Below are 18,892 nucleotides of genomic sequence, written 5' to 3'. Positions count from 1 at the left end.
AAAGCAGGTGAACACACCCCCATTAGAAAATCACACTGTTAGACTGGCCTCTGGAACCAGGAAGTGCTCTCTCTGACGTTCCTGTGTTCTCCCCTACGACTGTGTACCATACCTTATTCACTCGCATCCTGCACTGAAATTGTTCTTTCTTTCATGAAGTTCTGTTTCTGCAGCACCTTTGTCAGTCGAGCTGTACTCTTATTAAAAGAACTGATCGTTTGAAGGAAAGGTCTTTATTCTTCATACACTTTGGTGCACTGTATTGTCCTCTGTGTTCACACAGTGTTATATCACCTGCCAGCACGCAGGTATAAGAGACAACAACTGCCAAATAGCCTGTACTGAGGGAAGCCTAGAGACTACTCACCCCAGCACAGGGACCCCAAGTGAATGAAGCAGACAGGCTATTCACTCTTTAGGGGCATGCCTGTATGTGCTGCAGATCACTGCAAGTAAAATAAAAACGATAAAACAGTAAAAAGAATAAAGTAAATACACACAAGACATAAAGCCCAACAGGAAAAATGCCCCACTTCAAAGACACTCTAAAAAAACGGAGGATGGCTCCAGATGGGAGGGGCATAGTAGGGGAGGAGCTATATTTTTGCAGTTTAAGACTTTCTAATTGCAGGAAAGAAAAATACATGTGATGTGCAATTTGTGAAATGACGTTCAAGTTTTGACAGCAAGTTAACAGTCACTTACGGGTAACCAAGTTCCATGAAGTTATTCCACGTTTGCTTCAGTACCATTATTATGCCCATCTGCATGCATAAATCAATAAGGCATCCACTGGGGTGACACTGCAGATTAGTGAGGAAAATGAACAAGTTAAATTACTTAGAGGGATTTAAACAAACATATTTATGCATTTTGTTTTAACAAAAACATGAATTCTTAACACTGAATGTTATACACACAGAGCTATACACAATACTATATTAAAAAGTTGATTAGGTGAATGCACTAACCTCTTCAAGTCGCCATGTGTTTATAAGCCTTAAATAAGCACCCGGTCTTCCGGTAAACCTTTAATGAAAAAATGTACATGTGTCATTGAATCACTTACACTACACACATTTGAAGGCTCTGCTAGTGTGTCACATTATTGAACTGAACAATATTATTTAAATGGGCTATGCCTATTTCCCAGTAGATAAGAAATGCATTATTATTTATATTTGCAAAGACAAATTAATAGGGTAAGATCTAAAATGATTGTTGCATTGATGAGAGCATTAATTGATCCCATAAGGGTTAAATCTGGTGAGGGTACTGGATTTGCACAGCAGTGAACACTACTGCAATCTGCAAGATCTTACAGGGAGGTTTTCCACACTGTTAAGCTTTTGACATGATGACTAAGCTGCACCCAAACACCAAATTCCTTTTTAATTAAAATGTACCTCAGTAAATAAAAAAACAGCATTACATAATAACAAATATCCATCATAGCACTGACACAACATGATTCAAATTCGCAATTACAGTGTTATCTGAAGTTTTAAAACAATTTAAAATGGCAAGAAGATGTCTGATATATACATATGTAAGGTAAAATGATCGGTTTCTTTAATGGCTGAATGATATGTCAGGAAATGTATATTTAGCTTGGCTGGATCGAATTTCAAAAGCCAGTTGACAAGTTTTATTTTTTCAAACCAGATATGTCTTACCCAGGAAAATTCATAGAGTTGGGATATGCTAAGCAAGTGGCAATATCAACCTTTATATTCTCGACAGCAGAGAAAATATATATATGGTACAGCTCTATTCTAATGCCACAAAAAGTAAGCATGTTCCTCTGTCCTAATGCCACAGGAGGCAAACATGTGCCTAGCATAGAGCTACTCTGTCCCACTGCCACAAGAGACAAACATGTGCCTATTACAGATCAGGTCTATCCTAATACCACAAGAGGAAAACATGTGCCTTGAAGCATTAGATCAGAGCCGCTCTGTCCTAATGCCACAAGAGGCAAACATGTGCCTCTGTCCTAATGCCACAGGAGGCAAACATGTGCCTAGCACAGAGTCGCTCTATCCTAATGCCACAAGAAGCAAAAACACATGTACCTGGCACCGATCAGCACTATATTGATGTCACATGAAGCAAACACACATGTACCTGTCACAGATCAGCTCTACACTAATGCCACAAGAAGCAACCAAATAGGTGTCTGGCATAGAGCAACGCTATTCTAAACACACAAGAATCAACCACATAGGTGCATGGCACAGAGCAGTTCTATTCTAATTATACAAGAAGCAAACATCCCGGTGTCTGGCACAGACCAGCTCTATCCTAATGCCACAAGAATCAACCATACAGGTTCCTGGCACAGATCAGCTCTATTCTAATGACAAGAAGCAAACACATAAGTGCCTGGTACAGTGCAGTTCTATTCTAATTATACAAGAAGCAAACACTCTGGTGTCTGGCACAGATTGGCTCTATCCTAATGCCACAAGAATCAACCATACAGGTTACGACACAGATCAGTTCTATTCTAATAACAAGAAGCAAACACATGGGTGTCTGGTACAGTGCAGTTTTACCCTAATGACAAAAGAAGCATCCTCACAGGTTCTTGGCACAGATCAGCTCTATCCAAATACAAGAATACAATGATACATAGGTGACTGGCACAGAGCAGATCTCCATAACAGAAAACAGTTGCTGGCTCAAAGTATGATGAAAGAGACTGGAAGACACCCTGAAAGACCATGACATTATGAGACTTCTAATTGGAGCCATAGCAAAATATTTTATGGTATATGTTGCTAGGTCAGACAATTTAAAATTGACGCGGTTTCATTGAAATTATTATAGATGTCTACATAGCTTTGACACACATGAACAAATTCCCCTGTACTATAGAATTAACAACTATCACATACATTAGGATATAAATACATACGTTATGTAACAGTTATACGGCTTCAGCTATCTGTGCTCCAAACAAGCATCCATTTGCTTAACCATAAACCTTTTTTTTTAATTCTTGTAATATTATTTTTCCAAGACTTGCAATTTTTCATTGATTTTCATTATTTAGCTTTATGTATAAAGCCATAGACACATGACGTTGAATGTTATTTGTGTCATTTACATTGTAAAGTTTTAATACAGGGATTACTTAAACAAATAATATGCATTACAATAGTGTAACAAGACAAAATTTTGCCTTGTGTCTGATGTGACCGCTAGACATACATAATGCAGTCTTCCAAATTAGTCCTGCTCTGATATCTAGAGCTATGAAGGCAAGACTTACAAATCTTTGCTGTCAGGTGACAATATGTAGGCTCATATTATTATATTAATTAATAAAGTCACATTTAAAGCTCTGAGCACTTTAGTTTTGCGGAAGACCCCATGGGAAGCTGCCTATTCACATTTATGTATGGCCTAACCTTCACCCTGTATTCCCTTAGTGGAATACATAATTGAACATTTATGAAACCTGATTCTGCTATTTTCCTAGTACACCTTAGAACAGTGTTTCCCAAACCCAGTCCTCAGATACCACTCACAGTGTAGGTTTTCCAGGTGACAAGGGAAATAATTATATCACCTGTGGATCTGTTACAATGTGTCAGTCAGTAATGAATACACCTGTGCTCCAGCAAAGAGATCTGGAAAACAAGCACTGTTAGGGGTACCTGGGGACTGGGTTTGGGAAACACTGCCTTAGATCCTTAGAACCTGAAAAGTGTTTAATGTTCTGTAGTTGCTAAGTGATTAGAAAGAAAGATTCACTATTGATAACATTACCTTCCAAGGAAGAATGCTATGTAAAAGGTCGAACTGTTCAGATTGACAAACTGAAAAAGAAACATTTTCAAAGTAAAGCTGTTCTCCCACTCTGATTCAGTACGTGGCTGTTCTGTGGGTAAAAACATGTGCACAACTGTAGATTTTAAAAACATATTTTTTTAACTCTCATGCATAGAGCAAGTTTCCAGTCATACTATACAAACATAGGTATTGGAACATAAATAACATTCACACAGGTAATCACACAAGTTCCTATAGATCATTAAAAAGATGGTAGTGTCCCCAAAAAGGGCTTTGTAGCTTGCAGAGAAGAGAGGTAAAGGGTCAGTATTAGGGCACTTTAAACCATGAGTCTCAGATTTTGCTGAATGCTGGATTTGTAAGATTATCCTCTAGCTATATAATCAACCTTATAAAGGATATCATTTTTTAAACATCTTCTCTCTCATCCTCTGACAAATTTGAGAGAGGGTCAGTGTCCTGCTGCCACGAGGGGCCAAAGTACCTCATAACTGAGAGAATATGAATGAAATGGAACAGATTTGAGGGAGAAATTACCTCAGAGTGTGGCTACATATAATATTGGGGGAAAGGAGCCCCCAAGTTCAAAGAGCTACAAAAGGGGGGGGGGAATGAGTCCTCATAATAATAAAAAATAGCTCCTGAGATTTAACAAAGGGGGAACCTCAATAAAGAAGAAGGGTTACTGCCAAAGCAGTGTGGAGCCAATTAATAGTGGTAGCATTGAAGACCTGACATACAGAGTTTTCATGTCTGTAGATGGGAAAGCTTGAAAGGAGGCTCCATGGAGGTTCCTACAGTATTTAATGTTATAACTTGAAAGAACACCAGAGAGGGTATTGTAGCCCAAGGGTCAGTGGTCACTAGTGAGAGTGTTAGAGCTACCAAGCAAGGATGAGAGTGCACCAGAAGGAGAGGGTGTCAGAGCAAATTCCAGTGCATGTGAGATTTCCAGGTGGGCCAGAGAAAGCACAGAGAGCATGAAATAAGGGATGAAGCCCCGCAGATGAGGGCGATTAATTATTCTGGAATGAGAAAGGAGATGTACATATTTATTTTAACGTTATTTGCAACTCACTTATTATGATGGCGTGAAGAGAAGTGTAAATAGTTTATTTTGTAATATAGAGATGGTCTGGTGCCCAACTTTGTGAGAACTCTTACTCTACACCATAATATTTTACCTGTGTCCAAACTCTAGAGAAATTGTCCTAACACCTACATAATCAGGGATTTTCTTGTCAATTATACCCACACCAAAGAGCTAGCCAGGGCAGAGAAGGAAGCAAGGTGAGGAAGTGCATTACCAATCTATGAACCCCAGGACTACGCACACAGTGACAGGGGGTTATGAAATGTTGCCCAACATTGGGCTTGAGCACAATGGATGGAGCTAGTACCTGCAGGGTACAGGGACTAAGTGCAGCATGCCCAGCCAGAGCAACACCCTTGGGTGCACAATGTCTGACCATCTCTAGGTGCCCAACAAAAAACAAGGGAGTTGACCCCAACTGTTTGTGAGGAGCCTTTACCCTGACATGGGTGTCAGGAAGATACAGTGTAAACCAGCAATTCACCAGTCTTGTGAATTACAATGGCAGCAACAAAGTGTTGTCCAGGACCGTGTTTAAAGCAGTAGTGTACTTGGTGCTGGGGCTTGTAGTGCCACTTAAAACAGATGAGCGGGAAGTGAGAAGAAGGACCCCCAGCTTGAGCAGTAGCAACAACATTAACATCTGTGTATTGCCCTTCCTTGAGAATTGGAGAAGAAAGGAGAGGCAGACTGTGTAGTGAAAAGTCTGTATATTACCCTTCCTTTTGAGGATTGGGAGAGCACAGAGAGGCAGACTGTGTGAGAGATCCCATCATAGTTTGGTGCTGAGGAGCAAAAGGGGGAAGGTAACCCCGCTGGCCAAATGCTACCCACTGCTTTTGTATTGCTGAGAGGAACTGTATTCCTGGAGGGGCCATTGAGAGTCAAGATGATGCCTTCCCACTATTGTGACTAGTGATGGCTGTTGAGAAACAGAGAAGGATGTGAAATTGTAAGTGAGTTCGCTTTCAAGTATATAAATCCCACCAAAATTTCCTTTGTGGAGTTACGAGAAGGGCCAGAGTCACAGAGAAACCCGCCAAATCTGGTTGTGATGGTGAGACAGAGGGAGTCAACTTCACCAACCTTGTTCAAGTTTAGAAACATGACTTTACCTTGTCAATCCAAAATGGAGAATTTGCATGGCAGCATATTAAGAAAAGTTCCAGCCTGTGGTAGTGCGACCATTAGAGATGCAGAACAGAATCTACAGACATAGAGGTACTAGGATGCCGTTGCATGTATCTCAGTAGAAAAATGTGTTTACTGGGAGGGGCCCACAAAAGCCACCTGTCTCTTTTGACTCTGGAAGGGTTAGACAAGGGCAGGCATGGGCAGATGCTATGTTGATATGGCAAAAATGACAAATGTGTATACCTATTGAGAAATATAGGGCATTGTTTAAGAGAACACCTGTGACCTTTATAGACTGCTCAATGACACCTGTGACTTGCTAATAATAATGGGCAGCCGGGATGCCATCATTTTGAGGTGAAGGGCCTAGCTTGTTAAGGGAAAACTGCATACCAGTTGTCCACCTTTGAGGTAAACACAGTCACAATGGGCAGAACTTTCTGCTCCTTGAAAAATCCTGCATGACTCTTCCTATCATGGCTATGACACAATTGTTGCCTCCCTGATGACTGAGGTACGCCACCGACGTGACATGGTCTGACTGCTTCTAAACTTCCGTTGCTCACAAAAACGGCTAGGACACTGAATAAAACACTCTCATTCCCCTGGAATCCAAAGACCTTTAAATCAGCACTGAAGGGTGACTGACCCCTAGCCTGGCAGCTGTCAGCAGTAGTCAACAGTGTCTATTTTCAAAGGTAGTCGCCCCTCAGGAACCAAAAAAAATGACTGGAGAACTGTTGGAGACAGTCTAATGCACTGGCTGGTCAGATGATGGTGATGATGACGGTTCCAATCCAAAATAAGTTCAGTCTGGATCTCCCTCGAGTGGAGCCATGCAAACTGCACCACCTCAAATGTGGAGACCATCTGTGCCTAGGACTTTCAAACCCAGGCGAACAGACCCCAGACTGTGATCAAATGGGGTCTTCATGAGCCTCTGTACGGATAGGTTTATATCCTATGCCAAGAACAGACCCTGCTGGTGTGTATCAGCACCAGGAAGGCCATCCAGCTGAGAATCCAATGTCTGGGATATCTGCCAAACATGAGTTTTCCGAATGCCTCTCATCTTGCTGGATCTCAGGAGGGCAGCCATCACTGCCTTGGTCTTGGTGGCACCCTTGGCACTGTTGACAGGTCGAAAGACAGAGCCCGAATGTAAAATGGTGGGACAGTACAGCCAATTTGAGGACATCAAGGACTGAATGCTTCCCGTAGAGCACAACACTTTGCATGGTTTCCAGAAAGGGTGGTGATGAAAATCCGATCTGGTGGGGACCTCAGGAAATGTATGATATATCCGAAGCGAAACAATTCCTCTAACCTAGGCATCTGTGATGGAACTAAACCACTGTCCCCTGAAGAAAAGCCAATAGCTTCTAACATGGGAGTACCTGGGTGAACGGTCTACCCATCCTGCTGACTGAATTGTCTCCAGGCTTGGTATCTGGACATTCAGCTACCCAAACCTATAAACCTCTCTGATAACTTCTATGAGGAGCAAAGGTTTGTCCTTTGGAGGTCTGACTCCTTGCCTTCCCTGAGAGACAAAAACAGTGAGGCACAGGGATCCCGCTCACTACCTGCAGGCAGTGACCGGGTCACCACTGGAGGCAGTCCCACGGTAGAAACGGGCAGGCATCATAGGTACCTATCCCAGTACCCCCTCAGCCTCCTCCAGGCAGTACCAACTGAGGCTCTGGGAATCCGTTTAAAGTAAATTAATATGTTGGGCATTTAAAAAAACTGAGGTGCCCGATGGGCTTCCATGGTATAGAGTTGGAGGTTTTGGAGACAAAATTAATAGTGCCCAAGCTGCAGTCACAAAACAACCCAGTGTTTCCAGTGTCCACCACAGGATGAGAGAGAAAAATAATTGTGCTTGACAGAGGACAATTAGAAGAACATATTTTTATCTTAGTACTTGGACACCTATGCTGCTTACATCCATAGCAGGCATATAGCAGAAAGTGGCATAAGAGCGTCACCTCTAGTTGTACTGTGTGTAATAGGGCCCGTTTGGTAATAGTGAACCCTTGACCACACACTTCAGCTCATCCATTTTCCTTTATATCTGCACCATAGTTTAAATTAATGGTGTATTGTTTGAACTAATTAAATAGCAAAAACAGTTATTTAACAAATTATATTTCTTACCGAGGTTAGTGAGGAGGATAGCAACTTTTTCATAGAGCTGTAAAACAAAACAAAAAAACACATAACTGCTAATTCCAATTTAGCTAACTTTATCTACTTTTTTATGTACAACTTTTTTACGCTAAAATTACAACACACAAAAATCGCACTCATATTTAAGTGAAATATTTGACAGATCGAGGTTTGACTATCCATAAGATCACACTTTGGATATGACCTAATTAACCGGCTCTGTGACATCACTTCAGTGCCATGAAACATTTGAGTCCACAGAACAAAGAAACTATTGTATTTAACAATTTAACAAATCTCTCATCTCGCCTCCCTCTGCTCTGTACTCAAGGTGGCTGCTCGACTTATCTTTCTCTCACGCCGCTCCTCCTCTGCTTCCCCTCTCTGCCTTGCCCTACACTGCCTCCCCATCCCCTACACAATCCTCTTCAAACTCCTTACCACCACTTACAAAGCTCTCTCCCAGTCTACTGCCGCCTACATCTCCGACCTCCTCACCATTCACACTCCTGCCCGATCCCTGCGCTCTGCCACTGACCGTCGCCTCTCTTCCACTCTCATTACCACTTCCCACTCCAGAATCCAAGACTTCTCCCGAGCTGCCCCCTACACTGGAATGACCTCCCTCGCTCCATCCGTCTCGCTCCCAAGCTGTGCTCCTTCAAACGAGCACTTAAAACTCACCTGTTCCTTAAAGCCTACCAATCATCCACCTAACCCCTCACCTACTCTGCTCGCTCTTCCCTCTCTCCCCTGGTATCACTGCTCCCTCTTGTGTCTGTTTCGTCCACCCTCCCTTAGGATGTAAGCTCGTTTGAGCAGGGCACTTCTTCCCTCGTGTCTCCACACCTGTTCTTCTGCTCCATCCTTACTCCATTTGTCTGCCCCGGAGTTTCTGAAGCACTGGTACTTTGTGTTTACTGTTCTGTACTATTTAACCCTGTATGGTTTACTGTTTGTACTATGTACGGCGCTGCGGACACCTTGTGGCGCCTAACAAATAAATGATGATGATAATAATATTGTAGATTTAAAATTAATTCTTACCACATTCAGAAGCATTATGATGCAAAAGTTGATGCACACCGCAGTCCCTGTGGTAGCAACCTGAGAATTATTCCTGATTAAGGCCCATTTAAAGGCAGCAAATGTACTGACAGTCACAACACGATATATAACAATGCCAAAAACAGCAGCAATTACCACACAAATCTGAGGAAAAGAAAAACATGGACATACATCAGAAATGGAATCGTGTTGCACTTTAATTACAGGTACTGAATAAGCAATGGTTTCTACATCCTGGTGTCACACATATGACCGCCAAGAGGAATTTCAGGTCCTGGTACAGCAACTTCTTGGGGCCTCCTTCAAAGCCTCCAAAGGGGGCGTGGCCACACTAGATTGGTGGCTCCTGCCCGCCCCCCTCTCCCATCTTGGCACCACTAATCACACAGTCCTCGTACAACATTGCGCTTCTCCAGCCAGAAAATAATGGAGCTCTGAAGCAGTAACTAGAAAAGTGCTGACATATACAATGCCTGTGTAACATTAGCCTTATTCCCCATCAGAGATGTGACTCTAATGAGACTACTGCCTTGAATTAAAAACAAAATGATTCATAACAGGAGTATCAGAGAAATGTCTCATCCCACATGTATTTAGCAAAGCTTTATAATAATGCAGTATTGTTATATAGAGCTGACATAACAGATCTTGAATCACTATATATAATATACTTTGGGTTGCACAAAGGCTTTTATTAAATTAGTGTGTCAAGTGAAATGCTGAGACTAGCAGAACAATATAATACCTCATTCATTTCCCTGCAAAGAAAGTATAAATATTACAATGCCTCAGAATAAATTCCTGCCTCATGCACCCCTAGAGGTGGAAGAGAAGGACTCTGTATCATTGCCAGGAGGCCCACAATAGTTACAAGTCTTAGTGGGGCAGAAAATGCCCCAGAGGCTGATGCCCCTTAAGCAATCGAGGTTAAACTATTCTACCAAAAAAACTGTATTTAGTATGAAAATTGTAAGGATGATTCTAAATGAGGATTGATCCTTTAAACACTAAAGGACACTTGCAAAAAAACAAAACTGCACTGCAAATACTATTTTTTAATGTGAAACACATATTTTTTACTTTTGCATAGAAGCACATGTATTTATGGGCCAATTTGCCATACAGTGGTTGTGTGCTAAAGTTTGTGTCTTCTGATGGGATGGAGCTGGATCGGGGCATTCCATGCTGAGTGCAGGCAAGGAGAAGGAATACACGTACTTATTCCAGTGGCGCACGCAGGGGGGGTTTTTGGATCTCCAGAAACCCCTCCCCTCCGCGAACCAACGGTACTGTACAGCAGCCGCGGCGCTGTCAAAGAAGCGTCCGCGGCAGTGCTGTATTGTAGTATAATACAGCACTGCCGCGGATGCTGATTGACAGCGCCGCGGCTGCTGTAGAATTCAGACTCGCAATATTTATTTATTTTTCCAGGGTGGCGGAAACCCCCCCTTCTAAATCCTGCTTTCGCCCCTGTATTCTCATGAATAATTTACAACTTAATTGAGGCTAAACTGGGAAATATTTTAAGAGAAAAACAGAAAAGTAAAAAAGAATAAGCGGGTGGTGCTGAGGTGGTAGTAAGGTAGACCTTAAAGTGATGTTTTTACCATATGCATTTGCAGCCAGACCAGGCTGCAGTTCCAATCACTGGGAAGTGGGGTTGCAGATAAAAAGGAAATAGTCAAAAAGGCACATTTCACATGTGCATAATAAAAATCCTCTAACCCTTTCAACTTTGACTTTTTTTTTTATAAATGACCTTTAGTGATTTCTTTGTGCAATCATCTCCCTTTTGAAGTTTTCTGACCCCAGGACACAAAATAAATCCAATAACTATGCAGGTATTAAAATAAATCCCATCTTAATCAATTACCTCCTAAATACATTGGGAAACCAGGCAGAATGTGCAGTAGGTATCAAAAGTAATTATGCATTTGGTAAAGAAAAGTGAATTAAAACAAATGAAACAAAAAAGATATAGTACATATTTGTGATGAGGAAAGTAATCTAGGGTTATAGGCGTTAGATTTCCACCTTCATTTTAGATACTGTTAATGTATACAGTATGGGTTTGAGACACCGTGAATTTTCTATGTGAAACCATGGATACGCTGGAGCACTATTCAAAAGCTTTTGTATTTAATCATAGTGCTTACAACAAAAATGTATTATAATCTACAGTTCTTCCATAATAAGAAAAACCACTAACCATAAAAAATATTCCAGAAGCAGAAACTACAAGTCTGCTGCATTTATCTGCAAATGCTTGGTAAGGCTCCGGCTTTCCTGATATTGGGTTTAGCCGTTCTTTTTTGGAGTATTTGGCTTCAAATTGGGGACGGATTTCTTCCTGAATTTGAAAACAAAAGAAATCATTTATTTTTCAAATCTGTTTGTTTCCATTTCTTAAAAAAAAAGATACAGGATATTTAAGAAGCCTTAAAACAGTGAAAAAGTATAGACTGTAAGACAACCTAGATAGCAATATTTTGAGTTCTAAGGAATCTTTTTGTTATTCAATTTTTTTATTTGAAGGCAAATCATACAATTTTTATTTTGCTGGAGAACAATGCAACATCAGCAGAGAGGCAGTGATACTCATCAATATTATAGTGGGTGATGCTGTCACAATGGTATGCTGGGAGCATTAGGTGAGAGGCTACAATATTTTCTCAGCAAACTTAAAAAAAACTACTAGCAATGCAGAATGCATTCTTTATGAATCATTTTTGCTTATCCTGACTTTAGTTCGCTCTGCTGTAGAGCCTGTTTTTTACTTGTTATGCGTCTGTGCATGTTATTCCAGTGGATCTTGTCCTAACTACCTCTGTTGAACTATATGGAAGACATTCTAATTGCAATATGTTGCAAGTGGGCTGGATCTGTTTCTTGAACACATACAGCAAAATGTAACAGGACAACGGCGCTTTTTTGCCTTTGCAAAAATCATCTTCCCTTATGTAAAACGGAATAAAGCACTGTATTTATGTACAGTCGCATCTACATACAATTGAGATTGATTGAAGCAATTGGTCAACATATTGTGATCTAACAGTTTTAATCTGATAAAGCATTGATATGCTTGCAATACTATAACAATAAAGGGAAGTTATCGGAATAGTTTGATGAACAATTACAATACATATACACCAATCAACATCAATATGATTACTTTTGGTCAACACTTTCCACTGAAGCTATTCACATTACCCATTTATTTATTGTAGCGTGTGTTTAGGAAGATTGTACTCATTTTTATATAATGAATATTAAACATTTCAGATTTCTTCATTTATCTAGACCAGTGATGGATAACAAGTGGCCTCCGGCCTTTACCTGTGGCCAATAGCTCCTACCTGCTTTAGTGTCAGATTTGTTTGTTATAGCTTGTAACACTTGTTTACAATGATATGTCATTACAGATAGGTGTCCCTTTCTTTGATTAAATGAATTGTTTTAACTTATAATCAAGATCAATGTCCAACCTTTTTGAAGGCTAGAGGGCCACCCATGCCGCCCTGAAGTGTATCAAGTAGCCCATCACTGATCTAGACGATATAGTGTATATGCCGACTTGTGCTAGCCACATCACATGTATACTATGATAAATGACCTTTAGTAATACATCTTATAATTTTTTTCTGGTGGGTCACGTTTACCTCCTCTTCTTCCCAGTCTATTAAATCCCAGTCATAGGCAATGACCGCTCGTCTTCGTTTCCAAAACTCCAGAAACACAGTAGCTAAAATGTCAAAACATACTGCTGTAATATAACACGGCATCGTTTTTACAATTTATTTATATATCTACCACATTCTGAGCTATGATTATCTAATGTAAGACATTTAGAAAACCTGCCAATGGTACCAGTACATAAATTAAAATGATACTAATAGATCTGCTATATTATACTCTAGAAGACAAATAAAATGACTGGCTCCTCAGTACAGGGAATCACAGGCGATGGTTGAATCAGGCTGTGGATTGGCCCAAGTTTGAGATTATGGAGTGAACTAATTTAGGGCTCAGGATTGTTTTAAAAAAAAGCAATTTATTGCATACTTATTTTGATTACTTTATGCTTGCATTTATCTGCATTATTCTATTGCATTGTTTGTTGTTATATACCAAAGTCCTTTTTAGCCAGGATTTTCAGAAAGAGCACGAAAAGAATAAAAAATGGATACATTTTCTGGTACGCCAAAGGAAATAACACAAAAGAAAAAGCAAGGCTGCCAGGGAAAAATGTGCATGCTGCATCATAAAAAACACAAGGACAAAAGGTGTAATACAGAAGAAAACTCATTTGCCCTACATCATTGATTAATGGAGTCAGTCCTTGCAATGTCATACAGTGTGTCAGGTTTCAGTAAACTTTGACAGTAACCTTTAAATGTGACAGTTAAAACTACATTTGTTTTTTTGCTTTGTTTTTTTAAATGAAACTTGTGTTGTAAGTTATCTTCTTAATGTGCATAAATTGGAATGGACAGAGTGCCTTTTTATATTACTGGTCCAGTGGCGCACGCAGGGGGGGGGGGTTTCTGAGTCTCTAGAAACCCCCCCCCCCCCTGTGCTAACTAAGTGGCCACTGTTCTATACAGCAGCCGCGGAGCTGTCAAAGAAGCGTCCGCGGCGGTGCTGTATTGTATACAGCACCGCCGCAGACGCTTCTTAGACAGCGCCGCGGCTGCTGTATAGGACAGCGCTGGCGAAACTGAGCTCTCTCTGGGTTTTGTTTTTTGTTTTTTTTCTTTGACAATCCTCCGTGCGCCGCTGTGGTCTGTGCTTATTTCTGTGTATTACACCTCCAACTGAGATATATGTATTCCCTTCAGTCTAGAGGGCTCAGGTTCCTCTGGCTACAACATAAGTTTCTGTTCAGTTCATCTATAAACTCATTTTATTCTCAAATGCAATCACTGTGGGAGGGGTGCCGCTGAAAATCATGTTTTAGTACTGCTAATTAAAATAGATGCTTTTGAGATACTCCACTCATGAAAAATCCAAAAATTTGTAAACACGTTCTTTGAAACTGTGTAAAAATTTTATACATCATTCACCACCATCAAGCCTCAAACATAGTGTTTTCTATGGAATGTGTGGCACTTACAGTACTACCCAGGATGGGAAGTAGAGGCAAAAGAATGGAGCAGCTGTGATTCTGATCACCCTCCTCTCCTGCACTGCACACATATACTCTGACCTAGGATTGTTATGAGAGGACACTGTGGGCTAAATTTACTAAAGGGAGATTTGGTGAAACCGCCAGTTTACAGCCGCTTTAAAACTGCCAGGTTTACTAAAGGCCAAACTGCCATTAAAACAGCCAGAATTGACATTTTTAAAAGCCACCTCTTTACAAATTGCTGTCCCGATTTTAACAATGATGAGCATACAAATAGCCAGATTTACTAAGCAGGGGTTTGCAATACAGCCATCCAAACGGTTGTGAGAGGCAAGACTGCTAAAACCGCATCATGTTTTAACTTGCCAATCAGAATATAAGTGAAGCACCATTGGCATATAAATTTAGGGGCAATCATTATTTATTGATTAAGGGGTAAAATTTATTTATAATTTATTTTTCATTATATTATGGGCATAATATTACTGCATTATATTATGGGTAAAATATGAATATATAATTGTAATAACTGGGCAATACTTTTTAATTCTTAATGGTGGATATAATTATTTATAATGCACAATGTGGCATTACATAGTGCCCCCATAATGTTATAATACAATAATTTTGTCCACATAGTATAATGAAAATTAAAATGTGTCCCATAAGTTTATAATAAATTAATTAATCAATAAATAATGATCGCTCCATAATTTATATGTGAATGGTGCTTAGCTTATGCTCTGAATGGCACAATAGCTCAAAGAGCATGTTTGAGCGATCAAGCCAATCAGAAACAGGTATTAAAAAAACTGTCTTTTTGATGGTGGTTTTGATAGCTGTTTGCAATCCGCCACCCATCACATGGCATTTTACATTGAAGCCTCAAACCGCCCTATAGTAAATGTGGCAGTCTGGAGCACTAAATCGCTGGTGATGTGTGGCGGTTTGAAACCTCCACCAAACACGATTCTTAGTAAATTTACCCCTATGAGTCATACACAACTAAATGACAATAATATTTAAATCACATCCTCTATTAAAACTGGTCTGGCAATAGGTCATTAATATACATACGAAGTTTAGACTACTTGGTACATGATATTTGGCTGGACTGAAGTGGCTCAACAGTCATAGATGAAAGTGCTCACAATAAGATCTGACAATACTCTACATAATGTAGGAGATTAACAGTTCTCAGGAGGGAGATAATAGATGAATCAAAAGGGTGCAGAGCTTGTTTGCGGGATACATTTGAGGTGAAGCTGTGTATTCACAGCAAGAAAAGACGTGGTAGAGGTAACATGACTTGGTCCCAGTCGACTGTTGAATGTTATGGTATTGTGATTTCCATTACTACTGCTGCTAAGATTTGTTATCACTTAAATTTATAAGTAAGTTCATTAACTCTTTGGAGCTGATGCAGTGTGAGTAATATGGCAATTTGCATATTGTATCTTGCATGAAATATATCTGTGTATGTGCCTATGCAGACTTTTGTGATTCTGGCACTTATACCTGCCTGCTCCTGGAGAGGCAAGATGGGGGAAGGAGGACTGTTCTAACATAGGACAAGTACAGCAAAGGCGTGTTTACACAAACATATCTCATGCAGACTTGCAGAAACATGCATACACGCTTGTTAGGAAGCACATCTTTTGCACCTGTTACAGGGCAGGTGCAAATACAATACTGTGCAAAAGTTTTAGGCAGGTGTGGAAAAAATGCTGCAAAGTAAGAATGCTTTCAAAGATAGAAGTGTTAATAGTTTATTTTTATCAATCCACAAAATGCAAAGTGAATGAACAGAAAAGAAATCTAAATCGGCAAACAAACTGCCTTTTGTTACAGCCAAATATTTAAAATTTTGACTAATCAGTCCAGAGCATCTGCTGACATTTTTCTGCATCCCAGTTCCTATGTTTTCGTGCATAGATGAGTCGCTTGGCCTTGTTTCCACGTCGAAGGTTGGGTTTTTGGCCACAATGCTTCCATGAAGACTACTTCTGGCCACACTTCTCCGAACAGTAGAGGGATGTAGCTTTTCCCAGTTCTGAGCTGAAGGGCTGGAGAGCAGTACAATAATTAGTGTCTGCAGGCAACAGTGAAGCATGGTGGAGGTTCCTTGCAAGTTTGGGGCTGTATTTCAGCAATGGAGTTGGGGATATGGTCAGGCTTAATGATATCCTCAATGCTGAGAAATACAGGCAGGTACTTATCCATCATACAATACCATCAGAGAGGCGTCTGATTGACTTCAACTTTATTCTGCAGCAGGACAATGACCCCAAACATTCAGCCAATGTCATTAAGAACTATCTTCATAGTAAAGAAGAACAAGTAGTCCTGGAAGTGATGATATGGCCCCACAAAGCCCTGATCTCAACATCATCGAGTCTGTCTGGGATTATTTGAAGAGACAGAGGGATTTGAGCAAGACGCCATCCACAAAAGATCTGTGGTTAGTTCTCCAAGATGTTTGGAATAACCTCCCTGCCGAGTTCCTTCAAAAACTGTTTGCAAGTGTACCAAGAAGAATTGATACTGTTTTGAAGGCAAAGGGTGGTCACGCCAAATATTGATTTGAATTAGATTTCTCTTCTTTTCATTAACTTTGCATTTTGTTTATTGATAAAAATAAACTATTAACACTTCTATTTTTGAAAGCATTCTTACTTTGCAGCATTTTTCTATACCTGCCAAAAAACTCCTTTGCACAGTATTGTACATGCTGATGATGATAACTTGTTGCAAACCAGGAGCATATGCTGCTGATGCAGAGGCAGACATATCTTGAGATAAGTTCTGTATAATGCCATAAATACAATATTTTTGAGTTGACTTCCTTTTTTCAAGTAATTTATACCCATTTTGTAGAATATTTGGAAACAGAACCCACTGAGGAAGCCACACATTGTGGTGAAACACATTTGGGACCTACCTACATTCCTACAGTTTGATTTTACTAATTTATTTTTACTAAAGGCTGAGTTGAGCAATTTAAACATGATTAATAGATATAAGGATATCCTTACAAAGAATAAAGGATCATATAAGGTTTGAGGCTACCAGAGGTTAAAATTGGGCAGACTAGATGGGCCAAGCAGTTCTTGACTGCCGTTAAATTCTAATAATATCATTATTTTTATTATTTTAATATCAGATCAGATTTTCAGATCAGGACTGCTGGGTAGTGGGTAGAGCATTGACACAGAGAAACTGGGTTCTACAAAAGGACAGCCGGGGAACGGATTAGAGTGTAGGCTTTTTAGGCTATTTCAGCTACCACCTTTACGCTGACGACACTCAACTATACCTCTCCTCTCCTGATCTCTCTCCCTCCCTCCTCTCTAGGGTGTCCGCCTGCCTCTCTGCCATCTCCTCCTGGATGTCCTCTCGATTCCTGAAACTTAACCTTGCCAAAACTGAGCTCATAGTTTTTCCTCCCTCTCATACCCCATCCCCTTCTGACCTCTCCATCACTGTCGACAACACCTCTATCTCCCCTGTCCCCCAACTTCGCTGCCTTGGTGTCATCCTCGACTCCTCTCTCTCCTTTGGCCCCCACATCCACTCTCTTCCTAAATCCTGCCGCTTCCAGCTGCGCAACATCGCTCGCATCCGGCCCTTCCTCTCCCAAGATGCCACCAAGTGCCTTATCCACTCTCTGATCATCTCCCGCCTGGACTACTGCAACCTCCTCCTCACTGGCCTCCCCCACTCTCATCTCGATCCCCTTCGATCCGTCCTTAACGCTGCAGCTAGGCTTATTTTCCTCTCTCGCCGCTCCTCTTTTGTCTCCCCCCTCTACCTAGCCCTTCACTGGCTCCCATTACCCTTCAGAATCCTCTTTAAGCTCCTCACACTCACCTACAAGGCCCTTGCCAACTCCACTGCGCCCTACATCTCCACCCTCCTCTCTATTCATGCTCCATCCCGCCCTCTCCGTTCTGCCTCTGACCGTCGCCTCTCTTCCCCCCTTATAACCTCCTCCCACGCGCGTATCCAAAACTTCGCCCGCGCTGCCCCCCTCCACTGGAACAAGCTCCCTCCCTCCATCAGAACTTCCCCTAATCTATCCAGCTTCAAACGGGCCCTAAAAACCCACCTTTTTCTTAAAGCCTTTCTGTCTCCCCCTTAACTTCCTACCTTATCTTCTGCCTCTGTCCCCCTACTCTCCCTCTCTCCCCTGCGTCTCTCTGTCTGTCCACCCCTCCCCTTAGATTGTACGCTCCTCTGAGCAGGGCCATCTCTCCTCCTGTTTCCACCACTTCTAACTCTGCTCTCCAGCTACTTAGCCCTCCTCCTCGAGGGTCCTCCACCCCACGTCCACTCTCGCTCCCTCCTCCCCCCTGGGGGTCTCCCTGTCTTCCGCGCCCTCCTTCTTGGGCCCCGTCGTTTGCGGATCCTCCCTCCCCCTTCCCCGTCCTCTCTAGCTGTGCATTGAGCGTACTGAGTTGCTGTGTTTACTGTACTGTGCTGTCTCCCATTGTATT

At 41.2% G+C, this 18,892-nt stretch overlaps 1 protein-coding gene across 1 annotated transcript in view; it reads right to left on the bottom strand.

The window, feature by feature from the left end:
* Window positions 1-18,892, bottom strand: part of ANO4 (anoctamin 4) — a 117,669-nt gene that overhangs the window by 13,780 nt on the left and 84,997 nt on the right. The window contains exons 14-20 of the mRNA XM_075209245.1: window positions 12,928-13,010; window positions 11,478-11,618; window positions 9,248-9,412; window positions 8,189-8,225; window positions 3,778-3,889; window positions 972-1,029; window positions 706-803 (exon numbers count right to left, since the gene is read on the bottom strand). Of these exons, the coding sequence (XP_075065346.1) occupies window positions 706-803; window positions 972-1,029; window positions 3,778-3,889; window positions 8,189-8,225; window positions 9,248-9,412; window positions 11,478-11,618; window positions 12,928-13,010 (694 nt within the window). The remainder of the gene's footprint in view (window positions 1-705; window positions 804-971; window positions 1,030-3,777; window positions 3,890-8,188; window positions 8,226-9,247; window positions 9,413-11,477; window positions 11,619-12,927; window positions 13,011-18,892) is intronic.

The sequence above is a fragment of the Mixophyes fleayi genome, chromosome 4 (assembly GCF_038048845.1).
Source record: "Mixophyes fleayi isolate aMixFle1 chromosome 4, aMixFle1.hap1, whole genome shotgun sequence".
Taxonomy (NCBI): domain Eukaryota; kingdom Metazoa; phylum Chordata; class Amphibia; order Anura; family Limnodynastidae; genus Mixophyes; species Mixophyes fleayi.
This window is presented reverse-complemented; position numbering and strand designations above follow the sequence as displayed.